The sequence below is a fragment of the Netta rufina genome, assembly GCF_964035555.1.
Source record: "Netta rufina genome assembly, chromosome: 2".
Classification (NCBI taxonomy): domain Eukaryota; kingdom Metazoa; phylum Chordata; class Aves; order Anseriformes; family Anatidae; genus Netta; species Netta rufina.
Window position 1 is genome coordinate 117295425 of NC_140124.1, and position 24426 is coordinate 117319850.

General features: G+C 40.1%; 1 protein-coding gene across 2 annotated transcripts in view; it reads left to right on the forward strand.

Moving 5' to 3' along the window:
• Nucleotides 1-24426, forward strand: part of ZNF521 (zinc finger protein 521) — a 231568-nt gene that overhangs the window by 3218 nt on the left and 203924 nt on the right. For both annotated transcript variants that reach the window (XM_084281400.1, XM_084281399.1), the window contains exon 3: nucleotides 21063-21242. In XM_084281400.1, the coding sequence (XP_084137526.1) occupies nucleotides 21063-21242 (180 nt within the window). The remainder of the gene's footprint in view (nucleotides 1-21062; nucleotides 21243-24426) is intronic.

The window sequence follows — 24426 nt, forward strand, 5'->3', positions numbered from 1 at the left end:
AGCCAGTAGGAGAGCGACCAATTAGCTGTATATGCAGAAAGATGCTGGGAAACTTTATCTGAAGGGTGCTCCTAGACCTCCAAGCCTCTCAGTGCAGAGGGACGGACGGGCAGAATTAACTGGCAGAGAGAGAGAATTGTTCTGCTATAGACACTGGACGTGTTTCACTCGTGGGTATTTGCTAGTTGTGCTACAGAGAGGTTTGCTTCGGGTGCCTTCCTCTGAACATCCCGCTTAAATTAAAACGAGGGATACCGCTTCCATTTTATGTAGAGGTATGGGCTTTGCCTCCCTTGCGTACCAGTGGTTTCAGAGTCCCTAAAATGAGAAAACAGCAACATTGTCTGATTCAGATGGAGTAGCCTGGATATGCTGACAATAAACTACTGGCTGAAGGAAACCGCTTGATGCTCAGGATAGAGATGCTACAAATTTCTCCACAGCACCTTATTTACTGTTTTCCAACTAAAAAGAGGCAGTAAATCAATCATCATCTGTAATTATTGCTGCAGTAATTACCTTTGGGAAGTAGGTTATCATTCTTGGTGGCCTTTGTTCAAATATCTTTTTCATTTTCCCCGTGTTATTTTTCTTGAATCGTGTCCATTTTTGAGTGGATTAATAGTATTCCGACAGCAGCCTGATTGTAAGATTTCTGGAAGGGCTGGTAATGTGATTCATCTGAGAAGTTCAAAAATGCTTGTGTAGTCGTGGCATTTAAATTCATTGATAAGGGTCTGGCCATCAGTTGCTACATCTTCATTTTTAGTGAACAAACAAAAGCTGTGAGTAATGTCGCAAGGAGAATTTCAACTGCAGCCCTAATGTAGGATTTATTTAAATTTCGTATTTCTTAAGTATTACTTATTTAGTCAGTACAAAATATAGTTCTACGGTTTAAAAATAAACAGTATTTTAAATAGCTTCTCTGAAAAACTATTCTTTGAATGTATGTTAATGAGCTATTTAAACTCATGAGTGCTGTTTCACATCTAAATAAAATATGGAGTTACACATTACATTTCCAATTTGTCATCTACTTAGCAGCCCTTTCTGGGGGGAAGATATAAGAGATATTTTTGATATGTCTGTCACTTTTGATAACTTAATTTGAAACTTATATCTTAGGGGAATAGCGATACAAGGCAGGTAAATACATTAAAACAAAATGACAATTGAGTTTTTTATATTGAATGCATGAAACTAATGTTCATCTGAAATGGTGGGTGTTCAGAACTTGCTAATGACTAAATTCCTTCTATTTTTTGAAAATATTCTTCTGCTAAATTACCCTGGTTTCTGTTTACAGTTCTTCTCTTTCCTTTCCTATTTCTTCCCCCTTCCTCCCCTCCGTTCTTTCTCTTGGTTTGTTGCCAACTGTGGTCCGAGCATCCCCCAACTCTTTCTGATGATTACATCGCAGAAAAAAAGGCATGGCGAGCACTAGATAAGCCCTCTACAATTTAGAAATAATACAAAGATCTATCTAAGGAAAAATAAGATAGTAATTACTTTCTGTAAAAAGCAGCGTTTCTTACAAATATACTGCATGGCTGTGGCAAAAATGAGCGAGAAAGAGAGTAAATAATTTAACTTTCTGAAAAACTGCAATTTGAATATACGACTTTAGGAAGAGGGAATAAAAGTTCAACTGCCAGGTTCTTTTAGGCAGAAGATCGGTTGCATCAAACTCAGCAGTCCTGACCTATATTTCATTTTACGGATTAATTTACCACATTTCCTTGGCTAGTTTTTGAAGGGGGGGAAAAAAAAAAAAGGGGGGGGGGGGAAAGCAAATCTATTAGGTATCATTGGTCTGATCCAAATCACCTAAGACACATACACTTGGCGGGGGGGGGGGGGGGGGGGGGGGGAAGAAAAGCAGGTGGGGAAAGGTAAGTCAGAGGCAGATACTGGTGTGTGAGCCCCAGAACAGGCACCATGCAAATGCAGGGTGTGGAAGGAGGGCGATGGGTACGGCTCCTTAAATTCGCCTCCCCAAGGGGCAGCGGCATTCCCCAAATACAGCCATGCTGGGGACCCCCTGAGATGGGAAAGCGAGGGAGGGAGGAAGAGCAGCTCACTTGGATCTTGTTTAACTTGGCCATTTGAATGGTAAAACCTTTTCTGTGACTTGGCATGCTTTGTAGAGATCACGCTTAGGTTAGGGGCCCCCACCCCTTTTGGTTTATGGGGTTTTTAGTTTGGGGAGGGTGTGAAGTTTTCCCTTTACCCTTACTAAGGGCTTTTGGTGAGAAACTTTCTGCTTTGCAGCAAATCAGAGTTAGAAAAACAGTCACTTGTGAAGTGAAAGAGTTATTCTTTATACAAACCTGAATGAAAATGTAGCCCTGCTAAATTTTAAACCCAGGTTTCTCTAAGCTCAAGTCAGGTAATACTCATTATGCTAAAGTCACCCATGAAAAATCACTGAAACTGTAGGTGTTAGATAAGCCATCCCAAGGAAACTGGAACATCCCCACAGATTTCATAGAAACACTGATCTTTGAAAGTGATCTTATTTTTTTTTTTCCTTTAAAAATGTTGTTATTACTTCAAAGTATTTTCCTTTTTTGCTCGCTGTAATTTTGTATCCCACATCTGACTGTAGAAATAAAATTACCGAGTGTTAGTTCCTAGAAAGATGAGAAGGAAAAAAGTATCTGCTCTATTTTGCAAATCTATACTCTGCTTAAAGAAGGCTTGTGTCTCGAAATATTTTGGCGAGCCCGGAGTGTCTCTTAAAGTTGTTCCCTGTCTTTAAGCAAAGCTGGGTACTCTGTCCATCCGGGCTGAATTTACAACTGCGCCTCAATTTATGCGAAGTGCTGGTGGACTGAGTAAATGTAGCTGTGTCTTAATGTGACTTGTTTTCTCATCATAAATTCAAAGCTGAAGGCTGTTTCCCATACCAGAGGTGCAGGTGGTGTGGTGTAGTATTGAGGAAGGTAAAACAGCAGCGGATTAAAATACAAATCTTAATAGCAACAATAGTTTGGAGAGAATTTGACATTCAGATCCCCTTCAGGCAGTAGCCTTTACGTTTCTGTATATCAACAAACATTTTGAATGCTTATTTCCAACCCCAACCAGCTTCTAAATTACATGGACTAGACTCTAAAGTCATTAGATTGTCTGCTGATTAGACTACAATCAATCCACCATAAACAAAAACAGCAATTAGCATTGGCATGATTTCTGTGAACCTGTCTTAAAAGTTCCAGTGTTACCAGTCCAAAGAACTTTTTCTGAACGGGTCAGTTTCAGGGGCTCTGTTATTTTGGCATCATCATTTTGTAGGGAGGGAACAAAAAATTCATAAGATTCCATTTGGCCTGAAAAGCAAAAACATCTGTTTGATGCATGAGTGGGTTGCTGGCTTCTATTTGGCCATCCAAAAAAGGGCAAAAAATAAGATTTTGAACATAAAAGAGTACATGAAAAAGCAAATTACAAAAGGGATTTAAGATTAGCATCTTTTTATAATGCAGGCTATTTATAGTCTTCTTTTCTGACATGACAAAGCATGCCCCCGCTCCTTTATATATATATATATAAATAAAAAAAAAAGTAACAACAAAAACATCACTAACCTTTAGTAATTTTCATTGACTTTGGCAATGCATAGTGATATTGACTGTCTTGATTAGCTTTAGGATTACAGTAATGCTACCCAGTCATTCTGGGGGCCAGCATGGGTTTTATTGACCACCACCGTCCACTTAGGAACAGGTCCTATATTAGGAGTGACCATCTCTACAGCTGCCGGTTGTGCTGCTAGTGAAAAAAGTGAAAACTTGTTGCAAAGATCCTATTGAGAGGTTTAGAAATGTTGCCTGTTTGGTTAGGTTTGATTTTGTTTTCCCTAGCTGCTGTTAACTTGGGTAACAAGGGAAGTTGTCGGTGCGGAGGCACTTATCTAACGTGTGGGATAACGTTATCCGCCATGATCTGAGATGTCTTGAAAGGCTTTATGTTGCTCCCTAATTCACTCAGTCTAAATTACAGCGGGTCTAATAGTTCTTATTTCTTTGTTCTGCAACACATTTTTCAATATTTAGAAACTCACGCATTTTGGAAAAAATAAAAATTCCTTTTCTGTGTTTGTAAATGAGGAAAGGATCTAGAAGAATTGTTATCATTTTATGTAGACCAGATGGATTTGTGTGTTTGTTTGTTTTTCCTGTGTAAAACACTGAAAATAAGCTAGGTGGAGGTGGTCTATTTGTTGTTGTTAATTGATTAAAATATAGTATAAATGTTGATACACCTTAACACAGACCTCTTATCATCTTTTCTCAGATGTATTTTAAGGTTTCCATTGGTTCCTGTAGAGCTACTCGAGGTCTAAATCAGTCCCACTGAGGGGTAGGAAGCTGCTCTATTTCACTTAAATCAGAACCATGGCATATATTATATATGTATGGATGTATATATGTCTTTCTCTGAAGGGACAGCACACAGATCTGCGAAGAACTGGGCCTCCTTTATTTGGTGCTGTGAAAACATAGATGTCTGTTTTCAAATATATTTTGCAATGCTGTTACTAGAAAAGCATTCCAGTTGCTCAGTCGTTCTCTTTACAGATGTCCGATAGCACAAGGGAAGATTTTAAATACTTCTAAATCATAATGCAACACTTGGCGGAGGATTCTGACAAAAAAAAAAAAAAAAAAAAAAAAAGAAGAACATGCAAGATTCAAAAGAGGTAGCGAGGTTTGTTTTTGTATTAATTTCAGTTTTAGACAACTTGGGCTCTATTTCACCTCAAGTAGGAGCAATTATGCTAGTTTAGCAATTATTAGAGATGAAAGAAATTCTGTTATATACAGCTCCCCTAAACTTCACTAGCTTTAGTTTTAGCTAGGATAATGATCAAGGAATACTTAGCCATATGCCTAGGGACTACGCTATAGCAAAAAATATAGGGCTGATCTTGGGGGTATCCTTATTACAACATGTTATAATTAACATTTTAATTCAGCCCTCCTGCTTTCCAAAAAATCTGCTTTGTGCTCTTCTGTGCTTTATGTTCTTCTGAAAGATTGCAAAAAATCCCCCATATCCAGTGGAAAGGTTTTTAAACCAGGACTGTCGTCCTCCCGTATTTACATTACCAGTTAACAGTGTTCACGCTTTTTTTTTTTTTTTTTTTTTTTTTTAACTTCAGAGTTAGTTTCAAACACTTTTTTCCCTGTACTGCATAATTATTGAGGAAAGAATGTAGAAGATTTTTTTCCTCCTTTTTTTTTTGTGATTTGGTCTAGGTTGTCCGTGTTCTTCAAGTATGCGTAGGGCTGAGCATTTGGGGTTTTCCTTTAACTACAGTGATGCTGTGTATGTTATACTCCAACTTCTTTGTTTTTTTTTTTTTCTTTTCTTTTCCTTTTTTTCTTTTTTTTTTAAATACAATTGGATCTGTATAATGTGTATTCAAAAGGTTTGTAGGATTGTTACTTATTGATTCTGTACTAATAGTGCTCGATGGAGTTTTAGATTTTGGGAGGATGTGTTTTCCTTGTTTGTTTGTTTTTTGTTTGTTTCTCTTTTTTATCAAGGGACCAAGCTAGAGAGGTGGGTTTTGAGTGTTTAATCTGATACTTTCACTTTTAAATGCAGGTACAGTTAGGTACAATTTTTCTCTTTATGGTTAGAGTTTTTAGTCCTTTGAGCATTTTTTAAAGTCATCTATAGATCTGTTGGTATAGAGACCCCTTCACCCCACTGCCTTTGTTTTTTAAAGTGGTAGGGGCTTATTATGATCCTTTAAAAGTAAAGGATCTGTAGCCAGCTAGTCTTCTTACAAATTTGGAAATGGCAATCATGAGTTAAACATCCCCTTGGCTGAAGCTGAACACATTTATGCCCTAAGGACAGACGGCCAGGATGCTGATAATGAGGGTATCGGTGTTCTCCCTCTTCCCAAACTCCATTTAGGAGAGCTTATTCACTCATGCAAGACAATCACCTGGAGCAGGATTTTTGCCCTTCCTATGGAGCAGGAAGTGCAAAATCTCTCTCCTGGTTTGTCAGACAGACACTCGGTATTTTCACGTGAGTTTGGAAAAGCTTCGGCATTTTAAAACCTAAACGTCTTGGGTTCACTTCACAATAGATGGCTTTTGTATGCAATTCCCAAAAGTCGGTATGCCCTCACTATTCTTAGGTTGTGTTTTGCCAGGAAAATATATTTCAGATGATGAACTCCCTGATAATTGATTTGTGGAGTTTGATTTTCTGTTGTTCGCTTCTTTTGCTGACTATCAAGTTCAGCTCCATGACTGACGCGTGAACTTCTCAAAAGGAACTTTAAAAACAAAGCCATGATACCTGCTGTGTCGCTGGACCAGATGATGTGATGGAGTGAGGCAGTGTCCTTGGGAGGACGAGGCTGTGCTTTGGCCAACAAAACTTTCTCTGGCGCTGAGTTATGATGGCTGTTTTCTTCTCCAGGCAGAGTCAAGTGAATTTCTAACTTTGACAGTGGCAGTAGGAAGGGGGAGGGGGCGGGGAAGTTAATTATTTTCCACCTCCAAAGAATACAATTGCAAGGAAGGAACTTTCTGATTCACTGGTTCCAGGACAACAGGATGTCAAGAGCCATGCCTGATGTAGCATTTTCACTCTGAAGATGGGAGGAGGAACCGGATTGCCGCTGGTCTGCGCGTGCAACTGCTGGGAAGGGGTTGGGTTCTGTGGTTTAGAAAGGGCTTGAGCATAGGAAAAGGTTCGTTTTGCAATTTCTAGTGAATCTGTTGGGTAGAAGATGTGCCAGATACAAACGTAAATCAATGAAGAAAGGTCAGAAAGCTGTAAAGGCTTTCCTGCTGCAGTACTGGATATTCCGGTGCCTGGCTGCCTCGTGAAATAGTCATTGTGCTCCGGGTGCTTGGATTCTTTGTACAAGTCATTGGCAGGATAGGGGCTTATGAATGTTGTTGAGTAGCAGCTACCCTAAGGAGACAGCATGAGATACTAGGGAAGAAGTGTGTCTTAGCTCCCCCTGTTCTAGACATGGGTATCTTACTCCAATTGGATGTCTCCTAGTCTGCAGTCACTAGTCCAATGCTGCTGTTGGAGGCAGGGGACAGGTCGTTCCTTTTTTCCCAAAACAGGAGGAACCAAGGAGTTGTGCTACTCTTCCTGTCCTCATACCAAAAAGAGGGAATCATTTGCTCAGCTGGGACGTGAGAGATGAGATTCTGTTCTGTGCTTTGCCTAGGAGTGCTTGAATCTGGTATCTCGCAGGGAGTACATCAGTTATTACACAGCAATGTAGTGTGCTGTGAGTGTGAGTGGCCCTTTTTATTTTTGTCAGTGGCATTCCCCTCTTCAGAAGTGCAACTGAGTATTTGTTGGACAAGAGTGTGGGGAGGAGTGTTCACACACAAGACCCATATCTCCAGTGGTTTGAGTACCAACAAAGAAGGAGGAGACCTAGGTCCCAGTCTGCCAAGTGCCTACCATAGTAATATTAATGTTGAATTATTTCAGTGAAACTGGAACTGGAGTCCAGTTTTCTCCCTTCCCAGGTGGTGTCCTGACCACAAGGATATCATATTGTGCTAATTCACCTTCTTTCTTGTTCAGTGAATGTCGTAGATGAGGTATGGCAGCTCAACAGCAATGAATGAGTGCACCTCAAGTCTGAGGGCAAGTGCTCTTTTCTAGGAAGAGTACAAATCCTTCTGACAGAGAAGAAAGTTGAGCATCTGCCACCCACATCCTGGCTGAGTGATCTAACCAGTGGGTGTGGGCAAGAGGGGGAAAGGAAGAGGCATCGCAGCCCACACGTTTTCTGCTAGTATCTTGTAGCTACCAAGCAAGGGTATGCGAGCTCTCAAGAAAAACCTATGAGACTGCATTAAAGCCAGGGAAGACAGGACAATACTTATTTTTCTAGCCAGCTGCAGTGGGGCTTTGGTTTAATTTCAATCCTGATCTGCACGGCACTGAGAAAGCCCAGACAATAAAAAACATAGGTACTGCTTCTAAGCTCTGTTGCGGATATGGACCAGTGTGGTGTTGCAGCTGATGGAAAGTGATCAAGAACGGAGCAGAGAGTTTTAGGAATCAAAACCAGATCTATAGAACCATGGTACAAAATAAACGTAGATCTCTGTTAAATCAGGGATAATCTCAATTGAAAGGAGGTGTATTTTGACTTGGATAGATGTGTGTCGGTAGGAAATAGAGCCAAAGCACGAAGCTGTGTTTTACTTTTGGCATTAGAATGGTGTCACATGGCCCCAGCTCCTCAAAATAAGTGCCTCATGTTAGGCACATAAATGAATGGCTTGACTTTCAGAGGTCGTGGTCGGCTACAGTAACCTTTACAGCAGGTCCTCATATCCCTTCCTTTGATCTTCCATCTTCAGAGTTGTGTAACATTGGCCTGTCCAATTGTTCTCTCTTATGGAGCTTAGGCTTTTGCAGGCAGTTTAATGAATGTCTTGTTTTCTAAGCACAGTTGGAAATACAGGGCTGTAGGAATAGCAGAAATTTGCGGCTATGTCTCTCTGAGAGAGTAAGAAAGCTTAGGTGACGTGTAGCTTCAATATACTGAATTTCTTTTAAAGCATTCCTTCAAGTACTGGGTTTGGTAATTGGGCTTAAAGTTTATCTTAGCCTCCTGATTTGTGTCTTTCCTCAAAGGGACTGGACATCCACAGTCACCTTGTCAAAACTGGAGGCAGAGTGCTCAGTTCAAGACAGTCAGGACAGCTGAAAGCCTGCACCCCAGTACTAAGGTTTGCCTCCCAGAGAGCCTTCCTCTCACTTTGCTAAATCTCACCATGATCCTGAATTTGACTCCAAGGTCCATAATCATCTGTTACATTGCACAACAGAATCTTAGGGATGTCTGGAATTTACTTGAGGTTTATAAAAAAGCTTTAAGATTCTTCGGAGGAAAGTATTTTGTAAAATGCATCATCCTGTTACTAGTTTACTTTAAACAACAAAAATGCGAGTATGTGTGGATGTGGCTTGTTACAGGGTACGTTTTTAGGGAGGCAGTTAGCAGTCTGAGCAGGGTTAATCAGTTGTCTACCTCAGCTGTCTAGAAAAAGATATCCCCCCATCCCCAGCTTTGGGGTTTCTGTAGGATTCTCCCTCTGCTGCAAGAAAGTGTCTTCTGCCTCTTCTGCCCATGATGTTATGTAAACCGGGCAGCTTTAGGCTGTGACGTTTGGGTGCTGTCATCCTCCTGATCAAGGGCTCAAAGAATATCCAAAGGATTTCTTAAGAATAATTTCTTTCCAGTTAAGCCTGTTTATTTATTTATTTACTTATTTATTTTAATGTTTATGTGCTGCCTAGGAAAATAGTTCATTTTAGCAGAAGAATAATATTTTCCAACCACTGCAATCTAATTGGTAACTCCTAATTCAGTCTTTCTACAAGGATGACATGGGGGCGGAGGGGGGGAAGCTCAGGGTAGGGATAGGCTATAGAGAGGATTAAAAATATGAATGCTATGAGGGGCTTTGTCTTCTGGAAGAAGCAAATGCAAGAAAAAAAATGCTTTATATAACAGAATTTTTTTAAGGCAAATAATCATTTCCAGGTATTAAGAGAATACTGTTACAATGCGGGGGCGGTGGGGGGAATTGGAAAAGGGGTAGGTCACAGCACAACGCAAACCAAATCAGGAATGCAAATGTTCATCTGTACAATTAACAGGATTTGTGTGTGCTTGTGGCTACACACACAGCTAATTTTCAGTAGAGTTCTGAAATGTAGATATCTGAAGTGTTAATATGCAAATGCACTTCTTCTTCCAGCTCTTCTCTCACTAAACACATCGGGTACATGGACATTTGGGAGTCAAAATAGCAATCGAGTTTCTGGGTAGTAGCAATAAAAAGGCATTGATTCTGAGTGATGCTGTCTGGAAAATAATACTTTTGAGTACTTCTGAACTTTTATGAATGCCAGCTACCCTTAAAGGACATTACAAAATGGCCTGAAATTGTTGCAAAGTTGCGGGATTTGTGGCCAGGCATGAGGGCACGTGCTGGTGTGGGTCGGCCAGAAGAGTCTAAAGGCTGAGCCTTAACGCACTGGTGGTACCCGGGGAGAGAAGAAAGCAGAGGAAGGTGTAGCCTTAGCAGGTGGTGCATTGGCATGTGTGCCTGCATTTAATGCCGCTCTGTAACATCCTTAATTTCAGTTTTGTATCCTGGCTGAACCCTTACGGAGCTGTATTTCCACAGCACGTTACTGCAAAGTGTGAGACATCTTCAAAATCCATTGAATTTAATAGAGTTAGAGGATGCTCAGCATCTCCAGTAACAGGCTCCTAAATTTGCCTTCTGCCTGTGTGATTAATCGATCTAATCATACGTAATATCTACCTATACATGGTGACAGTATGAATGGTCTCCTGGTTTTTATGTGGCCAGGAGGAGGGGGGAGAAGAAAAGTGGAGAGAGACTTCCAGAAATTACAGTAATTTGTAGGTACTGAAATAATGGCACACACGTTTTATTTCTGTTCTGTCTGGGTAACTCGGTAAATTGTGTATTGATTATGCTAATACAGCTAGTGTCTCTATTACTTGTCTGCAGAAATTATTCAAACATGTAGATAGAAGATGCACTTGGCAAAGTTACTGTCCTAAGAAAAACGCTCTTCTGCGAGATGGCTTTAAATTGAATTACTAATCATATGCTAATGGCAATTTATGGATTAGGTATTGAATTATAGGAAATGCTAAGTGCAAGTTAAAAATACATATTCCAAACTCTGTATCCCTGACAATCTCAGTTGCTCTATTAGGTTTATTTTCACATCTTTCAAGGAATATGTTTTAGGAAGGGATGAAATCAATAGCAATCTATTTTTATAGTTTATTTTGGGATATGTGGCTTCTCCTGCTTTGTTTAACAGGATGAAAGGATAGCTCAGACATTTGGGAAAGTTTTTTTTTTTTTGTTTTTTTTAATTTATCAACCCACCCAGACTGGAAGAAAATAGACCTTTTCCAATCATCTTTTGCTTTTATTTCATAATGGTTTGTAATAGATCTGAAGCTCTAAATCTTAGCCAGAGTTTTCCAAAAGGCTTCCTTTCAGTGAAAACGTCCTTTTTCACATTTCTAATTTTGTCCATTTCTTTTCCATACAAGGGTTTTCCCAGGCATCAGCCAGAAATGACTTGTGCTCTTCCTTAGGGTGCTAAAGCTGCAGATTAACTCTTCAGTGAAGGGTTAGTCAGTAGAATATGAATGAGATTCTGCAGGCTAGGAAATCTGTATACATTTTGTACTAAGTTTATAAGATAATCTCCCTCCTCTACATGCTAACCATGTGTCCCAGGAAGAGACTGTAAGGAAAAGGGGTGAAATCCTCACTGATCAGCAGGTGTTGCTGTGGAGCAGTTAGGAGATTATCTCTATTTTTAGGATCTCTATATGAAAGTCCCCAGGGGTTTTCCTCACTGAACTGTCCTTGATGGGACTACTTGATTTAAATTTATTTCTCCTTAAGAATGAGGAGTTGGTCTTACTGTTGATGTTCACCAGCCTAAGCACGAGTGATGCTCTGAACTGAAGCCAGGGTTTGCCTTGGATACTGGTTGTACCAGGGCTGAAATGTCCCAACCTTTCACATAGATACAGCTTCAGTTTAGAGAGATGTTTTTGCAGTAAAATTTGAAAAACTGGTATCTTTCCAAACCACAAGCTTTTATAATAAGAGATAGAGTTGACATGCTGGAATTTGTTTCCCCTATTGAGATTTTCTTTAAAAAAAAAAATCACTTAAGAAATGTGGTGCCACAGTTTTTTGTGGTAATCTGGTCTTTTTAAAAATGTTAGTATTCGGGTTTCTTGTTTGTTTTGTTTTTCAAAAGTTACACTGTGAAAATATGTGGTATGGACTTGATATTTTGTTTCAAGGAAGAGGTAGTCAATTACAAAATGTTTCTACAGCTAACAAAACAGGTGACCTGTGGTCGGAAGCAGGGAATTGTAAGGAGTAAGGACAAGGGATATTGCTGCTTTTGTGACAACGTTATTTCAAGTGTATCTGGAAGGGCTATTCAGCAGGAACATCACTTATTCATAGTCCGGATTCATAAGCTATTGTTCTTGTTTCCTGAGGCCTCTCCTTTTATTAGTATTCTATCACTTTGTTATCTAGAATTTATCTTATGCTAGGATGTGCTAAATGCTGTACTGAAGATGATACCCATATGCACAATTACAGTCCTACAGTATCAGTAATTTTGACGTTTGAATTAATAGTAGTGCATACATGCTACTGTTTTATTTGCATATCATCCTCGTGGGTTTTTTTTAGTTACATTCCACGCTAGCGTTAGAGCAATGTTTTTGGTTAGTAACATTTAAAGTGTATTACTGTATAAGCTTTGTTTAAAGTTGCCTTCATCTCCTGAAAGAAAATGGTATAGGTAATGCTTAAGGGATGGTAATGCCAGCTGTATGTCATGCTGCTTCTCACACTCAGGCGAGTTTAACAGTGGCACGAGAGCTAAATGGTACTGAAGTTTTCAGAGTCTTGTTGTGGAAAGGCATAAAGTGCTAATTGGGAGCTCTGATGCTACCAGCTGAACCTTTCTTAATGTAACAGCTACCCGTGGTGGCTGTAAGGATGATCGGACTTAAAGAAGGGAAAAGGAGATGCTGTTGTGTAGATAGGTTGTGCTAATGCAAACATTTCCCTTCTTCTGTTGATTTTGTGGGTTAGCTTTTTTATTCTTTTTACCATATTTCCCCCTAAGTGAGGTTTAATTTTCGTGACAAATACGTGACTCTCACAGAGTATTATTAGCAAGTCTTTGTGCCGTGGCCTGTTGTGACCTACTTGGTTCTTTTGTGACTCAGAATTCTTAAAGAGCTCGATTTAGAAAGATGCTAAGCCCAAAGTTACCTGCTCTGACACTTGTCTCCAATTTTTAGTGTAATAAAGACATAGCCTTTGTCAAAAGCAAACCTCATCTCTCTCTGAGTTTTCATATCCCTAAATAGTGGGGAAATTTTAATCACTTGATTTCACAAGGCGTATACTGGCACATTTTTGAGTTACAATTACAAAACCGTACATGGGAACAATTTGTTAGGCAGTATCCATGTGGGGTGGGGTTCTTTGCTTAATTTTATTTTCATTTTAAGCCCTACAAATGATTGGTATACCCGCCCGTCAGTAGTGCAAAGCCGACCACGTATTGGTGTGCAGTCACTTCTCGCTAGCAGTGAGAGGTCCAGGTACTGCGGCTGCTGCAGGGGATTCTCAGCACAGAGCAGGAGCAGGGATGCACTCCCGCATTTCAGTTTGCATACGCCTCTAAGTGGAGATCCACTTGAAAGAAGCAGGCTCTGTTTACTTCTCAACAGATAGCGTACGGTTTTGAAGTTTCCCACTTGTGAGTCAGTTCTCGAGAAGTTCGTGTTTGGGCTTCTCAGGTCCATCTTGAGACTTGAAAAATGTTAAGAGTTTCTAAATTGCTGTTTTGGACTGAGTTCAGACTTAAGGCATGTATCGTGGCTGAGAATTTCATTGATAAATAATGGCTATGTTTACAACTTTGGCTGTGGTTGATGAGTATGACTGATGACCAAGCTGAGTTGACTCCTTGGGGGTGGAACGGTAGACTCTTGCTTGCACTTCTAGAGCTTGCTCTGGAGGTGATTTTTGTTTTGTTTGTTTGTTTGTTTGTTTTTTTTAAATAAATCCACAGCGGTTGGTGGGCTTAATCGGGGACAGGTTGGGCTGCTTCAGAGTTTGCACTGGGGCCTATGAGGGGGGTCACAAAAGGCTTCTTTTATTATTATTATTATTATTTTTATTGTACTCTAGTTGTATTCATTATATTTCTTCCTGTATTAATAAGTCTATTGATCTGTGCCGTCCTACTGAAAAATCTGTTTAGCTTAGCTTGAGTTTGACCACGTGTTCCTCGAAGCTGTCCCTTTCATGAGCTTCTCCCATTGCTCTCTTTGTCTGACCATTTTCCTTTAGCTTTGAGGACTGCTGGGATGAATGCTTCGGCATAACAAAGAAAAACATACAGTGTTATCAGGACTGAAGTACTGGTAGCTTCGTGGCTGCAAAACAGGAGTTCAAGTGAAACAGTCAGCTCATAAAATCTTATTTTGTGAAATATTTGACTGACTCTGGGGCCTGGGAAGCTTTATTAGGTCGCTGCTGATGAGAAGAGTGTGCTTACGAGGCACAGCTCTGGGATAGAGAGAGATTGTTTAGAGTCCTTCAGAAATTGTGCTTGACTCTTTCTTATGTATTTCGGGTTCCTCGTATCCGAAGAGTGTCCTTATGAAAACTGGTGTTTTTTTCTAGAAACCCAGATTCTAGAAACAACCAATTGTATGAAGCCTTGGGGTTGGCGGAGGAGGAAAAGAGGTACTTGTGGAGTGTGTATACATATCTCTTCTTTTGAATATATGCCTAGATTTAAATGTGTTGTAATTTGTTGTCCCAAGAACCAGGAAAAAGCCCCCAAATCTTTGCATTTTAACTCAGTTTGCATGATGATTTTTTGAGGCCTAAATTCATGGAAGCGGAAATACTGTAGAAGTGCAGTCTTTCCCCTTTCAGCTTTTTCCCCTGTGGAGGGAGAAAGAATTCTTTTCTCTCTGCTGCTCCCTAGCTCAAAGACCTCAGTCTTTGGGAGAATGAAAAGGAAATGGTTCTGCCTTTTAGCTCTTCCCTTACTTTTATTTGGGAGAGTCAATCTTACTTAGGCATCATATCAGAGCATACCAGAACAGCTCTCTAATTTTTCAAAATAGCAGCAGAATGGCTGTTGTTAGGTTCACTTTGGCCCAACAAGTTTTGAATAGTGAATCTGACAAAAATTGTATTGTTTTTAGTTCCTCTGCTCTGGAAAGCTGTGAGCCAAGGGAAAGATGCTGGCATGGTGTATACAGTAAAACAGCATGGGGTTAGTTCTCCTTTGCAAGGCTGTCTGCACTGCTGAGATGCTTGCTACTGAATATAGGATTATTATTATTTTTTTAAAGCTTATGTATGAATTAGCACACACACCTCTCCCGTCTGCCAGGAGAAGGCTTTCTCTTATCCGTGTGGAGCAAGTGAGCAGACTCTTAAAGCCCAGAATTATTCTCTCATTTAGTTCCATAACCAAATACAGTAGAGTCTGTTGAAGACACGTATCCCAGAGGAAATTCGATTTGTTTTTTAAGGCATGAAACCTATTTGGTCACTCTGCTCCCAGATATGTAGCTTCCATAAAGCAGCGCATTCTGTTTGCACTTTGCAGTGGACCTGTGTCAGCTTTTCTTGGCTGTGTTGTACAAGCATTACTGGCTTTCAGAACTGAAGCTGGTGTAAAGATGCTTGGAACACTTCAGCTACCTGCCTAACATTTTTGTTTTGTTTTGTTTTTGTTTTGTTTACCTTTTTTCTGACAGTAGAAGAAAATGAAACAGAGGACCAGCAGGCAGGTGTGGGACACACAGCCGCACAGACTGGTAATGCTGAATTCCTTCGTTAGTGCTTGCTTACTGTTTAACAGCAGTGTGAGGGATGATTTTTCTTATCGGGGTGATTTTTTGTAAAGCCTGTGTTCTTCCTCCTCCCTTTCAGCTTAGAATACATTTTTGGGGCTCACCATGGAGAGTAGCATTTATCTCCCCTCACCTTTCAGTTCCTGAGAATTAGAAATTCTGCCTTTTGCAGCTCAGGCAACTGATGGTGAGATGTTTTAAAAAGTCCAGCATGCTTTTCTTGTTGTTGTTGTTATAAATAATGTGGGGGATGTAGAGGAGTATTAAAACCCAGCCTATGCCATTTCAGATGAACTTGAATTTTCATTCCATATCAAGTATTTTCATGTCTGTAAAATATGTGGCTAGGGGTCATTTCTTACGTTGTTTGTTTGTATAACTCCTTACCAGTCAGGGATCCTCAATTTGAACTTAGTGGATTTGGGTGGACAAAGCTTGTGTTTGAGTTAGGGTCACGGGATATGTATCATTAATAATCATGAAGAAATAATTGTTAATTCCCTATAACAAGGAGGGCTCTTCTTTCTAAATTTGATTCTGGGAGTTCAAGGAGTACTTTGCTTTTGTCTTTGGTACCGATTCTACAGGGCTTTACCTGGGGAGCAGCACTGACTCATATGAATAGTCCCATTCATTCAGCTGAGGTCACCTTTTGGAGTAAGGGCTTAAGCCTTAAGGCTGTTCCTAGAAGGCTAGCTGTCCCTGACCGTGCCTAGGTAACTTGTTTGAAAACAGGTGGAGTTATTCCTCTCAGGAAGGAGGAGGCAGTTGGTTTCATTTTTGGCTAGGACACGTTTGTGTCTTGTGGGTTTGTGCTTGGTGCCTTTCAGGGGTTCTAGTAGCTCTGCGTGTAAACCGTATTGTTTAAAAAAAGGAAATAAAAGTGAGAGAGTGCTCTGCTTTTTGAATGGAAAATTTCTCAAACTCTTCTGAATGTACTAATGTCTCCACTTAGCTATCTGCACACTTGGGAGGGGGAAAAAAAGCAAACTTGTACTACTATAAACACATGAAGTTGAAGAAATAAAGAACTGAGAAACTGAAAGTGGAGGTCAATATGACAAGGAATGGTTGCTTTTCTGCATTTTTTCTTAAACTAATTCTCAGCGGTTAAGTCATCTTGCTAGTTATTTATTTCCCGTCGTGTCCTGGGTTCTCTGTCTGTTTCTAGGTGAAATTTAAAGTTTTATTTTTCTCCATAGCAAGAATGCGATACCGATGTGAAAAACAAAAACCCTTCTGATACAGTGCGCAGTACAGAAGGCCCACACTGTATACACACTGCCAGAAGTTTTTATAGTAATACTTTGTATCTAAGCTCTGGCTCTAACCATTAAATGTGCTTTTTATAGAGTACCAAGTTATAAATGTAGTGCAGCTACGGCATATTAATCTTACTGCAGAGATTTAATGAGGCAGTTGTTTTGCGATGGACACTATTGGGAGCAGAGAGCGACAGAGTTTTACTTTACCACTGAGCTGAAGAAATATTCCTTGCCTGGTAATAATTATAACCACATGATCTTAGTTTTCCTTTCTTTTGCCAGCACTTTTCCATGCAGAAGTGGCTTGGAAGGAGGTCTACTGCAAGGCAGTGAAATGGGTTGGAAAGTAGGCTGTTTTCTTGGTAGTTTGATGTTTTACTTGTGATTAGCTATGGATCCTTGTAGCATAGGCAGAAATATGTAAGATGAGTTTCAAGAATACAGATAGTCTTTGCCAGTCCACTGAGATGGCTTTTAGATATTCATTACTTTTACTTGACTTTTATATGGGTTATAAAAAGTAAATGTGGTGAAACCTCATTTTTACATGGACAGAATAGAATTTCTGCTGGTTGGCCTTAAACCGCTCCCATACTTGAAATTAATTGAAGTCCATGGCTTTATTGCCTCCAACACTTTTAAGCCAATGCAATTTTTCATTTTCCCCAAAGTTGCAGTTTTATTAGACCAAGTTACAGCAATAACATCCCTTATGAGGAGGAGGAGGAAGGGATAGGGTGAGCCACCTGCCAGGGAACATAGTAATGAGAAAATCATGCTTCTTTTAATTTCCATTTATAAATAATGTTAACATAATCAGTAACAGAAGACAACTGTTCTTTTTCTCCTTCTTCTTATTTGTTTTTCTGGAAGTGCCTTAATAGGCTGAATTTATTTCTGTTCCGAAAATGTAGCCCTTCTTTCCATACTAGATAATTTTAAATTATATCTGCAGATGGAGCCGGTGTGTGCATTGTTGCTGATGCGCATTGAAAAAATTCAGTTGGGCTCTGAATTAGGGCCGGGAAGCCTCTGGAAATGACAGTGGCATTTGCAGATGTTGGGAAAGGTAATCCTACTATCAAGCCAGTCTTGGCTGACGGAATTGTGTTTGTGGTAGTTGCAGATGCTGGGGAGAAGGAAATGTGGGAGATGAATGGCATTTGCCCTGAAGTCTGTGTGCGCATGAGGTTTAAACAGGAGGCTACGGAGAAAATATAGATGAATGCGTATTGAATTTATAAAATGTGTTTTATTCCATGCTCTCAACAGAGGATCTCAAATAAGGTGGCTTATCCTCATTTTAACGAGCCAGTTAGGGTTAGACTAACTCATGATGGAAGACATTTGTTGCTGTAACAGAAAAGCTATCTATTCACAAAGTGTATAAATGGTATTTTCTCTCTTGAAATACCTTCTGATTTTTGTGGTGCCATCTTTTCATGGAAGTGGCTCACAGTGGAAATGCGTTCATTGAGAGGGGCTGAGACTGCCAGAACTCGTTTCACAAAGCTGTTGTAGGCTAAACTCGAACCTAGGTCCCAGAGGGTCCCACTTAAGTGTTGACCTAAAAACAAATGTGCCAGTTGGCTCCAGCATGTATTCTAAAGTTGCAGCAGAAGGGAATAAGCTTGACTGACTTCTGTCCCTGTAGAGTTTATATCTGCAAATGCAGAAGGAGAAGCAAAACATTTATTAGTCTTAAAATGATTCTAATTTTAATAACTGGTCTCTAAGTAGGAAGCTTTAAATTGAGCGATTCTTTTGGCTTTTGTGCACTAAGGGGTGCGTGTGTGCATACGTGTGTGTGTGTGTGTGTTGCTGAATTCTGTAAAGTGTAAGCGTTTCTGAATAATAAGTCTGGAGAATTCCCTCCCCTCCCTTTTCTTTCCTTCAGCATTGTACTTAAAGCAGAGTCAGACACTACCCTTATTTTAAAACAAACAGGTCTGTAAACTTTATGTGCAGCATTTAAATACTCGTGTTAAAATTCAGACCCAGTGCCCACATTTCCCTGAGTGCTGTCAGTTTTATGAGATGAAACTGGGAGCTCGAGCTGAGCAACTAATAGTATGCGATGCGCACGTGCTGCCTTCCAACAAGTGTTTAATGATGTTGGGTCAGTTTGCAACAGTTAAGACAATTATTTCTTTTTCTGTACTGCATATAACTTGGTGGTCTTTGAAGCACTTTCATTAATCTTGCAAAATATCTTGGAAAATGAAGTTGCAGTGTAAGTTATTTAGATTCGTATACAGCATTTAAAAATAGATAAAATGCCATGGAGTCCTTCTGCTTGATTAGCATCCTTTTTTTTTTTTTTTTTTTTTTTTTTTCCTTTGTAAATGTGCAGATTACTCCTTTATTTGGAAATAGCTGCCCAAGTTGAAGTTTTCCCTCTTGCAAGAACCTCGTGAATGTCACACAGAAATCATACTCTGGGTGTAGGCAGGGCTTTTGTGCAGCAAATGTATTTTTGCCTTCAGAATGTGTTTTTTATTTTTGAAAATTAGTCTGTTTTCACTGTGTAACACAACTCCTTCAAAAATAAATTCCGCCCTTTACCCCTGTCAAAGAAATTCCTCAGTTTTGATCACGAGCCACGCAGCATGAGGAAGACTTCCTGACACGGGTCAGTTCCAGTTTCTGCAGTTTCTGCTCGTGGGTCCGTCTGTATGTGAACTGTCGAAGGGCAAGGGTGCAGTGGTGTGGACTGAAGGATGGAGGAGGAAGATGAGAGCCCCAACCTTTGTTGTGGGCAGCCGGAGTGGCTGCACTTCGTGCATGGTGGCAGATACACAGACGGCTGTGCCCGCATCACTGTAGGGTTCTGGCAGAGGATTTAAGAGTGGTTTTGAGTGGTATTCCCCTCCTCCTCACCCCTTCCTGGTTCTACTTAGGGTTTGGTGTTAGCACGTTGTAGCTACTCCTCTGTCATGTAATTGTGTGTGATCCTAATCAATTGCGGTGCTGGACAAAGCGGGTATGCAGGCACCACCTCGCCGTTGCTGCGGACAAGGAGCCTGCTCCTGGTTAGTCACCCGCTTGGCTAAAGAGCGTGACGTCTTAAAAGGCACTTGCACAATCTCCTGTTATTATATGAGTTTATCCTTGCTTGCTAAAATGACTCGTTTTGTCTCAGCTCTCTCAAATATCTGAAAGGAAAAACAAGGCGGACAGAGTAGAGAAGGGAAAAGTGGTGAAACACTTGCATTCCTCTTGCTGGAATGTACACAACCATTTTTCTTCTGCGTTTCACTTGTTGTGCTGTGGTTCCCAAGGAAAAACAAAGTTAAGTGCCAGCTTGCTTTATTAGGGAAGACAGCTTGTTTTATTTCTGTCTTTTGAAGGAAGTTTTTAGTGAAGTGGGCAAAAAGTCAGGAGTAGTTAAAGCTGCGCTGTTCCTGGGAGGAGGAGGAGGAGGTGGAGGAGGAGGGGGAGGAGGAGGGAAGTTCTCGACTTGGCGTTATCTCCCTTTGCACTGGCCATTGGCAGAACTGTAGCGGTGCGGTGAGCAGCGTGGCTTTTCCATGTGCAGGGGATGCGGGTGGGCGCCTTTCTTCCAGCTCAGAAGCATCAGCTGGGCTCAGGATGCTTCTCCGAGCTATCTCACTATCCCCAAACTGCTTGTTAACGTGTCAGACAAACCTCTCCTTGTGCACTGCTTGCGTGTTACAGTAGCTACTTCCCAGTTTTCCATGATCAGGCAAATGCAGGAACTTCACTGGGCTTGTCTTAAGTCATAGGCGAGTTTTGTTTGCTTCAAATAGCATAGTGATGGAGTATTGGAGTGGGTTGTGAAATCAAGATTAATTTCATGTTTATGTAAATCAAATTTGTTAGTCTCTTAATTCTGGTAATTTCCTGTGAAATGCTGTAGTTAACAGTGAAAAGAAGTTCCTGCACACTCATTGATTTGATTTTTTCTTTTCATTGAAAACTAATTGCATAGGTGGCTTATCCTTTCATACAGTGATCAAAGCCACTTCGGTAGCTCTGATAAAATTGACAAACTTAACACTGAAGCATGGAAGAATTGCTTGAGTGAGAAGTAGTGCTGCGTTTGTGAGTGCAGAAGAGAAAGTCTCCTTTCATCGAGATTAGAAAAAAAAATAAAAAAAAATACTCCTTTGCTTATTTAGCAATAAAATCTACAGCGTTCTGCGGGCTTATGCCAAATGTGTTTCTTCTCATCATTACCTCAAGAACCTGTCTTGATTTTTTTTCTTTCTTTTTAAAGGTGTTCTGCTTAGATGCCTGAAGTCATGGTCTTGATTTTCTTTCAGACCCTAACTGTAAACTAGAAGACAAGGCAGAAGATGGAGAAGTGCTAGACTGTAAGAAAAGGCCGGATGAAGGGGAGGAGTTAGAAGAAGAAGCTGTGCACAGCTGTGACAGCTGCCTCCAGGTGTTTGAGTCACTGAGTGATATCACAGAACACAAGATTAATCAATGTCAACTGACAGGTAAACAATACTTATCACTTCGTGGCTTCTTGCACTGTTCTATTTCTGCTTCCTATTTTCTGTTTCTGATCTCCCTCTTCTTTCTCAGTTATTTTATTCCTGCTCTTGAATGCTTGGGTGAGACCTTTTATAAACGGATTCTGGGATGGTGTTATACTGTAAATAGGGCACTATAAATTTTCTTCATACTGAAGGATGTATGGATAATTACTGCATTGTTACTTTAAATAAAATGCGTTTTAGCTGTCTGTGTCCCAGGCTGCTGTGTGAATTTTCTAGATTTATACTGTACAGCTTTCCATACTTTGCTTATATGCCTATTTTCCAAAGTCACTTGTGAATACAGAGGGTATTTCTAAGAGGAGTTTAAGTACAGTTGCATAATGGATGAATTTACTCCGTGGCACGTTGTAGATGTGGACTGGATATTGCTTTAGTCTAATATGCTAACTTCAAATAATTGTACAGTAATCAGTAACTAAACGTAGAGAGGAATTAAGCAAATTGTTAGAGGAGAAAAATTAAATCTGTTTTAGTCAAGGAGCAAAACTGAGTGCTGATCAAATACTGCTGAGCTGAGTACAGCTGTGTGAATAGACCTGTAGCCAACCGGAGTTGCTCACTGAAATGATTCTAGACAGCTCTCTCACCTACAAAATCATATGAGATCTGCTGAATTTTGCTCTTTAGATTTAGTAGTTCTTTTGATGGTATGCACCATAGGTCCAAACAGACTCAATATCAGTAGAAAGACATTTTTGATTTTTATTAGATGGTAGTTTAGTATTAGCCACTGCAGTGTAAAATGCATTAATTTTGCAGCGCTGTTATGTTAAAAACCTTTCTTTATTATGAAGTTATAAACCAGGAAAGCCATCTTTCCCTTTTTGGAATGCTTTAAGAAAGTGTGCCTGCACTCATGTTTGGAGAGCTTTCTGGGTTATTTTGGTTCCAGTAGATCCTTAGGCTAGGTCCTGGCAGGATGACATAAAAATCAAGTAGCAGTACTGCTCCTGAGAATAAAGTGTGAAAAGAAGGTGACTGGGAGAGGAATAAGTGGGCAGGAGCAGAAGAGCAGTTGACAAAGTAATGTGAATTTGCCAAATGGTTTTAATTCCAACTTCAGGTCACAGAAGATGAAAATCTGCAGCAGCAAGAAATGTTTACTTTTATTAATATATTGTTTTGCCTTTTCTTGCTTTCAAAATGTTCTAACTTCAGATACAGACAGCTCAGCCATTCTGTAATCACTCCTATGAACCTCCATAATGTATTTGTCTATATCGCTCATGGTTTCAGGCAGTATGGATGTTCTTTGTTGACTTAAAACAACAAAACTTTTTACATTACTTTTTCCTTTTGTTCATATCTGTATTTTTTGCTCTTTCTATTTTGAAAAATTAGTGGTTTTGGCTTGTCTCTTCTTTCCCTCTTGCAGAAGGCCTTCCCTCTACCCTCATCCTCTGTGTCTCTTCTTTCCTACCTCAGATCCCATTTATTCATCCACATTTTTTTCCACCTTGATGTGATGTGGCTGTTTCTTCTTCCTGGTTAGTTAGTTACTGCTCTCCCTCCATAGCAAAAGCCTGATTTCTTCTACTGAGTGGGTTCTCTGCTTTAATGCTGCAATCAGGATGCACTGAACAGTGCTTGCACGGTTGGATTGGGAAACAACAAAAAAAAGGGAAGAGGGAGCAGTAAGTAGGAAGAGACCTGGAGCACTGCTCCTGAGCACATCAGTTCTTGCTGAATTGCAATGCTAAATGAGGGTGAAAACAAGTACACCAGATTAGTTAATCTGAGGTACACATGGGAACATGGGAAAAGATGTATAGTATCAGAGGGTAGGGGAATGAAAAGGAATCTTGAAGGAAATTAAGTCCCTAAAAATACCTTTTTTTTTTTTTCAAGTAAACTTGTGGTAGGGAATGGGTAGAGATCAGACTGTTTGAAAGCTAATGAAGTGAATAAAAACAAACTGCATATGCTTCTTGGCTAAAAACAAACAAACAAACAAAAAAAACCAAAAACCTAAAATTCAACTCTTTAAAAAAAAAAAAAAAAAAGTACTACCATGGAGTGGCAGTTGCACCTTCTTTTCTCATCAGTCTTCTGAAGCATGGGGGTGTTAGATAATTGCTTTGGTTCTCTCCTTTTGGAGGAGTCTCTGTGAAACTAGTAGACACCCTAAGCTATTTTTCTGTCATTGTTTTGTTAATGAAGGCAAAGAAGTTTACCAAAATTGAATTTCTTTAATGAAATTCTGTTTGGGTTAGCTGTGTCCTCTGTGGAGGAGGACAGAGTGTACCATCCATCCTGATGTATGATCTTTCCAATTTGGGCCTCATCTCAGGTGCTGAAGGGTCACCTGGACTATTTAGAAAGTTTCCCATTTATTTAAAAATGCCAGGGCTGTCAGCCTCTGAGGTTCACATTTGAGTTCTGAAGCCCTCCATACTCTGATTTTTCAGATGGCTGAGCAAGCTGCCACTTGTCTGGATTTTACTGAGCTTTGGAGGTGCTCTATGAGATGCTTAGGGAACTGCACTGCAAGAATTTATGAACTGTGCATGTTGACCCAGTTGTAGGGTCATTTTCCATACAGTTATACTGGGAAAATCAACAATTACATTGACGGAACAAACAGGAAGGCAGAACAATGGCTTAAGACACCCTTCAGTAAATCCCTGGAGTGTAAAACATGAGAGCTGACTGCCATAGTGTCTTGACTGCCCCTAATTCTACCAGCCTTGTAATGTGCTTGAGAATGGGGCTTGCCACTGTAGGTTCTCCAATTGATACTGGGGCTTCTAGTTTTAGCATCTGAAAATGTTAGATGTGTTCTTCTGAAGCTCTGACACTTCAGGGGAAGGAATGAAATTGCTTTGTTGAATCTTCATTTCACACTCTCAACAAAAGACATGAATGGGGAAAGCAGAGCTGGTTTATTAAACAGTGTCCCCAGTCTCTCAGTGTCAGTCCACCCCCACCTATTCAGAGCATACTGGAAGATGAGAGTTACTTGCAACTCTGTGAGATCTACCTCTTAGGATCTTGAATTGCTGCCCTCTTGCAGATTTTGTCAAAGGAGAAGAAAAAAAGTTCTCCCCAACTGGTTCCTTCCTGTAATCTGTTGTTTGAATTGAACTCATGTTCTTTTTCTAGAGGAGGGCATAGCTGCTCT